The sequence below is a fragment of the Bradysia coprophila genome, chromosome IV, assembly GCF_014529535.1.
Source record: "Bradysia coprophila strain Holo2 chromosome IV, BU_Bcop_v1, whole genome shotgun sequence".
NCBI classification, from domain to species: Eukaryota; Metazoa; Arthropoda; class Insecta; order Diptera; family Sciaridae; genus Bradysia; species Bradysia coprophila.
In genome coordinates, this window is record NC_050738.1 from 12,261,620 (window position 1) to 12,270,297 (window position 8,678).

Sequence of the window (8,678 nt, forward strand, 5' to 3'; positions counted from 1 at the left end):
GCTTCTGAAAGCTAAACAGTATCAGCTTTTGTTATAGTCAAGTATAAAAAGAATGTTCAATGTTTGTGTGTTTATTATACTTCCAAGAACTCATTTATTGGAAGTCTTAATGGAAAATAAAAGTATTGCCAAGCAACGTATCAACGTGTGTCACTTTCTTATTAATATATGTCTCCATGAATTGAGTAACATTTTGGATGCAAAATACGAAAATTCATGTAGCTCCCCGGTTCACGGGTGTCGCTGGATCAGCTTGTAGCTCCGAACAAGGTTCCACAAAATAATTTAATTGACAGGTATGCCATTTAGTGCAGTGAAATCCATGATACCAAAGGATAAAAAGTGCTTGTACGAAAGGTTTTCAAAAATTTTTGCGAATAGTCTCCAACGACCATAGAAAAAAGTCAAAGAAATTGTGCAAAAAATGGAAAGAAAATAATCCCAGAAAAAGTGCAAAAAATAGGAATTTTTCAACTACCGCAGAAATTATTTAAAAGAAAATGTGCAAATAAGGTAAACAACGGAGACTCTCCATTGGAGAGTTTAAAATTGACAAGTCTCCACTTTGAACTTAAAATTCTTTGCGATTTTGGAACTATGTTATATGAAACCACTTTTATTTTAAGGATTTATCTTTTCTTTACATATGCAAATGTCATAAGTCACTGTTTATTTGGTGAGTTGACCGATAATTTTTTCGTCAAAAAGTTTACATGGACAACTTAAAACCACATTTTTACCCAACATTGTTCACCTTAATGGGAATTTTCCAATCTCTATATATGACCAATTACAATTATAATTCTCAAATCGTAATGCGAACCACCTGATTTTTTTCTACCACGCCCTTTTGGGTGCCATGGTTTCCGCTGAACCTAATGGTACCCTAGAGGTGCTACGATCAGTGTTCAGTAAATATCAGCTCTCCCATGACACCAGAGTCAATATATTTAATTTAAAAAAAAATCAGTTTGCAACGTATGAATTTCAGTAAAGTCCGACCACTTTCGGTAAAACAGAGCCATCAATAATGGATTGTTTGCGATTTACGAAAAGATATTTTCAAGAAGTCGCTAATCACATGCACCTGCAACTTTTGTACCTCTAGTAGACCTGTAACTCTAATTAGCTGAAGAAAATGGTGGAAACGGTTGTTATGGAACATGTGTGTAGTGATTGGTGAAAATTTTAAAAGATCAGAAATTCTTCCATTTCAATGAAAATAAAACTTTTAATTATCGCTGTACCACAACAAATTAACAAGCCGTATTGTTGAAGTGGTTAGTGAAATAGAAATACAGAAAAACTAAAATTTGCCTCCAATTAAAATTAAAAAAGTTTTATAATTAATATAAAATGCTTACTTACCATTCCAATCTCGTATTCAAATTCAAATTCAAATGTGAATGCTGTGTTTCTGATACACTACACACACCGAGACATGTTTCAATGCTTTCCATGTTTATTTGCAACTTTTGAAAACTATTAAGGAGTTGGAAGTGGGTGACAAGTTTATCATGATATTCCGACTTCTTGTTGCAAACAAAAAATAAGAATACAAAAGGTAATGAGTCTATCTCTCTGCACGTTTAAATACAGCCATGCATACACACTGTACTGGTAGATTGCATTTTATAATTACTCACCTCTAGACGATATTATACACTGCAAGACGATAAGTGGCAAACTTTTGTAAAGTATATAACGAGATGTAAAACATAAAGATAAAGATGTATATTTGCTCAACTATGTGTGATAATGAGTAATGAATATGTGTCAAAGGAAAGCAAAATAAGATAGAATATTGCGCGTTCACTAATAGTTATTTATGACATCGAGTGCGAAAGTATTAGGCTCTAGATGTGTTATATATGACACGAGATCGCAGGCCGTGTGTGGTAATACACATCGTGAGCCCAATAAAGTACTTCTCACCAAGATTTATGCAACAGGTGGATCTAAAATTCGCAGTTTTCGAACATTATGATCTCGAGTTGCGTAAAATTCAATTAGTAAATTCGTATACATTCTCACCAGCTTTAAGCAGTTGCATTTTGCATAACGTTAGTTGAAGTCGCTATACCATTCATAAACTATCAATGTAGTCAACTTTACTCCATTACAAAAGATATATTTGAATGTTACTGAATTTCGTGCTCTTGAATAAATTTAAGTTCGTCAACGCAAAGTCAGACACCTCTGCGACGCATAATAGTATTTACACTGTAAATTTTACAGACACTTAGTAATGTAATAATGAGCGACACATAGGAAAATGACTGCATGCTTATTTCAGGTCCATAACTAAATTCGGTGCAAGCCCAAGGCCGCTTTTGGTGCTTTTGTGGCAGAAAAAATTCGGAACAGTTTACTATTCACATTTTGTTCAAAGAACTCAGTCGGATCCAGGAAATATTTTTGAAGTCGAATTTTTGTAAATGAGACTGGTAAATTAGAAGTCACCGCCCCTATAACTATTTGTCTGCCCTAACTGAGAAATCAACTTAAGGAATTTCGATATTAGTTTAAAGTGACCTAAGATCTTTATTTACGTAAAAAAAAAACTCCAAATGCATGTTCTGAACCGCACCACATAACTCAATCGTAGTTACGGCACTGGTCGTTATTTATTTAGTTGTGAAAATCGAATATGAATTAGGGATTCTCAACATGTTAATTCAGTTCCAACTTCATACTCGCACATTTTCCTCTCATCAAGCTTATATCTATAATCAAAGCCTGTCGGTTCGTGCATTAAAATAAATTTTTCGTCTTTGTTTCAATTAAAATATTGGTAAAAGTGTCTGTCGAAAAAAAAAACAAACATTTTTAGCACAAATTTTCGATTTTAATTGAATCGTTGCAAACATATAATTTATTGAAGCAAAGTGTATAAACTGGTAATTGAAAATTTTGCTATTCAATACGCGAACATGAATTTATTCGATGGTATACAGTACACTGCATAATTTATAACTATGAAATCATTAATTGCTTCCAATTCTAATCTAATAAACCACAAAATGTGCAATTTATTGGCATTTATGAAAAACGTTTGTATATCAAAGAGTCTCTGGAAAAATCATTTACTTCTCCCACACCGTACCGTTGAAATTATTTAGGTCATAAACGTATTACGAAAGTGTTCTCCCTTTGCGCGAAAATACGTCATTGATGATGGTCGTACACTTAAAACCTTAAATTTAAAATAAAAAAAATAAAAGAAACAAAAATTCTAGTTGTGCAACGTAAAAAGTACATATTTTGTTTGTTTACAGCAGACATGGCGTCCTCTTCATCACCATTACTGTTGGCCAAAAGTTTCAGTTCAACTGCACTTTTTTTCTCAACGCTTGTTTTATCGATTGGCTTGTTGTTTGCTTTCAAAGTGGACATCTCCTGATAATGGATTGGCACAATAATATGTGTTGATGCTTTTTGATAACATAAATTTAATGGATAAAATTGGAAAAAGCTCTGTAAATAAATTGTTGTTTATATGATAAGAAGAAAGAAAAATGAAAATGAGGTAGAAAAAAGTGAAATAAAATAAAAATGAATAAAATGTTTAATGTTTTTACTGTATAAATTCTAAGTGGTTATAAAACATTTAAAAACAAACAAAAAAAACAGTGCATAACGAACGTTTACTCAAGTCGATACGATTACGTTTTAATGGTATGAACATTCATTAGAAATTATGTTTTCAATTAGGAAATTACGTAAACGACAAAAAATTGAATCAAAATTTAATTTAGAAATATTGTCTTCAACAAAAAAAAAACTTTTATTTACATTTCAAAGAGAACCTATTAAACGGCGACTATTCAATCTGAGACTAGACAAACATACGACGAACTGTGAGTCAATATTTTAAATTGTTTAACTTAAATTAGAGTTAAATTCATTTCTGCAAAGTCTGATTTTAGCTTGGTGAAGCTCTATTCAAATTCATGTCTTCCTCTATAATACTCGGTGTTTTCGCAGTTGAGTTTGTGCATTTCCACAGGTAAAAGATATATCTTATATAAGACATTATGTACTGTTGCTTTGTCTTCAATATTTATTCCATTGAATTTTGTTTCATAAAAATTCTGAGGATGGAGGTAAAAAAAATGTCTTGTGAAAGTTAAAGAAAAAAGAAAGCAAAGGAAAGAAGGAAAAAAAATGAACGAACGAAATGGAATTAAATAATTTCTTTTTTTTTTGTGTTTCAAAGTTTATGATAAAACAGTGAAAAATATATATGGGCTATGCTATTGTTTACCTAAATTTGTTTCAGAAAAATTTCACGTAGCTTCCGTGAAAAGTTTTCGAATTCTTTTTTGTATTTTCTTATACAAGAACATAGAATGTTAATGGTAAAAATTTCTTCCACTTCAACTTCCTTTGTAAAACTCATCAAGTACGCTCCGGTTGCATAGATTTTAAAATGTGTCTAAGGTTTTTGTCAATTTCGTAGTCACTCTTCTTAATTAAAACGATTGAAATATAAAACTGAGAGAAAATGATTGGGCCGCAATCTTTGAAAATGAATATTGTTGGTCCATATCGTAGATGCAACCTACTGTCTCACTTATAGAAATACTGCTTGTTTTACCCGCAAGAAAATCATGAATAACTTGAACATTACTAAGCAACAATAGGTGAAGCTGTTTTTAAATTTTTATTTTGTCTGTTTCAACTTCCGTTTAATAATTTTATAGGGCACTTCATGAAACTGTCAACTTCTGGGACACTTGGATTTTTTATAAGACAATTTTGCTTGACGAAAATTTTGTGTTTTTGTCAAGTTTTTTCTTAGTACCAGGCGACCATAGCAATGAATTAGGCATTTGAACAGATTTTGTTTAGCGGAAAATTGACACCTCGTCTCATTCATAAAATTGTGACGCAGCAGCATCATACCAACCTTCCAAACTTAATTTATTATTATTGATTTATTAATTTACATGAGAAAGTTTGACAACTTAGTCGAAGAGGAACTATATTGCTTGGTTCAGTGCTATGACGTGACCCGGAAGTTGACAGTTCGCAATGTGATCCATAGTCATTTTCGTAACAGGTCATTCAACGCCTGTAGTGCTTTTAAGTAGATTATCACCTCATCCCCGGAAAACAAGTTATTTATTGACAAGGGCGTTAAATAGTCATTTACATCACCAGGACAAAGTCCGAAAGTACTTTTCGGAGTGACGTATTCAGTTTTGTATGCTTGCTAAGAGAACTGAACATAGAAAAATTGTCAATTCGAGGGGCGAAAGTAAACTTTCGAGTGTTTTTATTTTCGGTTCTCTTAGCAGACATACAAAACTTATAAGAAGTGCTACATGAAAGTTGCGGTTTGCGATGCATGTTAATGACGTTTCGCCTCGTCTTCCATATTCATATTTTTATAATTTATGACTAAAAGGAGCACTATGGTGCGTTGTCGTCATATAGCAAAATATTGTATGTTGAAACGAGTGAAGTAGCTCCCAAAACACCCAAAATAGCCTAATTAATAGAAGTAGCAGATCTGATGATTTCAAGGGTCAAGCAAGTAAGTTGTTTTATAATAATATAAGCGCAGTGAAGATGAACATAACCAATTGCGCTTTATTAGAACTAGATGTTTGCACCGGGTCGTGATTTACGTGGTGTTAGGCCAAGTGAAAAAAGTATTCGAAGAATAAAACATTTTGGGAAGTACACACGAAAATTAATACTTATGAGGAATTTTAATGGGCTTCGGTTACAATACCACGTCGATCACAAGCCGGTGTTCCCCTCAACTTGGAACAAAGTTGCTCTTTTTTTTAAGCGCAGCAATTGGTTTCAACTGAAAAGGAACGGTTAGAGATATTGTACTGAAGATTTTACCAAAATTTTGTAATAGGGTAGTGAAACGAACAACAAAAAGAGAAATGGTTTGAACAGAAACATTACCCTCAACCACATAGAAATAATACAAAATTATTGTAAAACTATAATAAAGCGTGCTTCCAATCTATACTGACTTACTGAATAACCAAAAACAAAAAATTAATTGAGAAAAACTGAGCAAAAAGAAGAAGTAGAGAGAAAGATTTATAATTTACCTGTAAATGAAGTGGCATACAATTTTATGGAAGTGTTTTGTAATAATTTTAGGTCAAAATGTAAATAGGACAATGGTTTTTAACTGTAAGAAGTGAAAGTCAATGTATTGCTATAGATGTGTGACTGTTTTCATTTATTAAACAAAAATAATTTAAAAAATATATAAAAACTGCCAAATCGATGGATAAAACGATAAGTAATCTACCAGTAATATAAAAAACACAAAAATATTATTACTAACAACTACATGTAACTTCCAACAATGTAAATTTATTTAATTCAAACTGCAACCGGCCGGCATGGCATTACTTACAAAATTATGAAAAAAAAATTGCTGGTTCATTAACGATTTCAAATGGGAGTACTTAAATGTACACACAATAAACCGTAATTGCAAATCGATCCATGAATACCAGAAATATCCATGTGAAAATGATTACAGTTTAAGTCAGGCGTATTCTGTTTTTTTGAGGGTAAGAATTATTCTTCGATGTATTCTAATGGAGGGAAGCAACTGCTGAAAGAATAAGGAAAGAAAACCGTTGGTATCGAATCTGGTAACAATCGCATTCACACATGTTGTCATTTTAAGAAAATATAACTTTTCCCTATTTTACATTGTTAATGCAAAATGGAAAAGTGTTTAGATTTGTATAAAGAGAGGGTTGTGATTTTGTTTTTTTGCTATATTTTGGTGCCGCATTCAGATTTATTCGGAAGATTTAGAAAAGAAGAGGTCTACCGATTTCCATAAGATAAAAACGATACCGGTTATGTTAATGTTATGAATAACTTTGCTGTTTGTGGAAATGTAAATTGGCTGAGGAATGGTCGGTGTGAACTCTTATAGCACAACAATATGGAATTTGGAGATTTGTGTTTACATTTTAATTCCATAAGCTATCTTTGTTCTCTTATTCAGGCTGCACTGTTTTAGAAAGGAAGCTCTACCTGTGACAGACGGCTTTATCATCTGACCTAATGTAGCAAAATGTACTATGTTAAAAGTAATGAAGTAAAAGATTGTGTGTTGATCCATTGGAAATACTTAAGAGTACATTCGTCGTCTGTTAGAAACCATCATAACGTACGTAGTTTTGCTTGGATTTTTTTTCGTTTTCACATCCGCTTCCAACATTTCCAAGGATAATTACGTGAGGATTTTACCAATATTTTCATCAATTTGGTACCAATTTAGACTTTATTCAGCGATTTATTGGTAAGAGGCAAATATTATTGGTACACCGGAAAAAAGTAATCACTCGAGTATAATTTAACTCATGACTAAGCCAGTGAAAACAATAATATTCAAGCAATTTCGTACAACATTTTACTCTTTTGTTGGGGTGCAGCTGTTATGACAAAGGGTTCCGACGAGTAAAATGACTTTTCACTCAATGGCGAAAAGTGCGATAGTGCTTCATCACACTTTCGATGCCCTGCCTTGTCGTTAAAAATATTGGGTGAAAGTCGGCAAAAAAGTGAAAATTGTTTCTTGTGTCTTATTGTAACACCCGGTTTCGGCTCGACCTACGATTTACACTCGAATTGCAATTTTCCACTTTAAATCATTCGTCGCATAAATAACTATTTTGAAACTATTCGAATAATTCGATATTGAAATGAATTGAAACCGCATTTTTCTATTACAATTGAAAGCATTCATTAGCAATTACAAATAAATTATTGCAAAATTGTTATAATGTAAATACATAAAACAATAATAAAAAAAGCCAAAAAAAACCGTACAGATTATTCATGGAAAATACTTAAATAATTATTGTTAAAATATTTATAAAACAAAAAATAAATAAATAAATTAAAATTAATTAAAGGCAAATAAAATAAATTTTAAGTTGTAAATAAGTTTAAAATAAAAAAGGAATAGATTATATATAAAAATAATAATTAAAAACTATAGGTACATAATTTAAATGAATGTAACACAACAAATAAATATGATGAAAATTGGGTATTTTACGATGGTTTTTAATGAACGCTGTAAGTGAAAAGTGTCAAAACAAGCAAATACTCATCAATTACAGGCTCAAAGCCGTATTTTGTATAAATGTGTTCAATACCACACAATCTCCCCGATAGAACTTCCGTTTTTCGTCAGTTAAAATTACATCTTAGAAAAACCAAGTAGGTGTAAAAATGGAGATATTGGTGCCTCATAAAGAATAAAATTCATATTTAAGTGCTTGTCGTGCCAGATGAGTCGAAAATTCCATATATTCAATTCGATACTCCCAAAATTTAAATAAAATCATCAGTTGAGATGTCGATGTAGAGTGAAGCAGAACTACTGACGTTTGCTCCATGACAAATAATTTTTAACAATCTTACCATGACATTATACTTAAAGACATTCTAAGTCAACTTAATTTTAAATGTAATTTAAAAACTGTCTCTTCCTCCCTGCAATAGATCATCTTCAACATACGGTACTTTCGGACGTAACCTCACTTAAGTTTCGTTAAATGTTTCGTTCATTCATTAATTTGTATGAGATTTTTAAGACGTGGATGGCATTTCAAACGGCCTTGGAGATGATCTTATAGATTGATTTTTTGTTAATTGGAATACGTGGTTTC

General features: G+C 31.8%; 1 protein-coding gene across 2 annotated transcripts in view; it reads left to right on the forward strand.

The window, feature by feature from the left end:
- The window catches only part of LOC119066298, a 104,716-nt gene extending 96,923 nt beyond the window's left edge, over positions 1-7,793 (forward strand). The window contains exon 9 of one of the 2 annotated variants that reach the window (XM_037168673.1): positions 3,279-7,793. In XM_037168673.1, coding sequence (XP_037024568.1) covers positions 3,279-3,403 — 125 coding nt within the window. In that variant the 3' untranslated portion in view covers positions 3,404-7,793. The remainder of the gene's footprint in view (positions 1-3,278) is intronic. The other variant, XM_037168674.1, reaches the window with a different exon arrangement.
- The last annotated feature ends 885 nt before the right edge of the window (positions 7,794-8,678 follow it).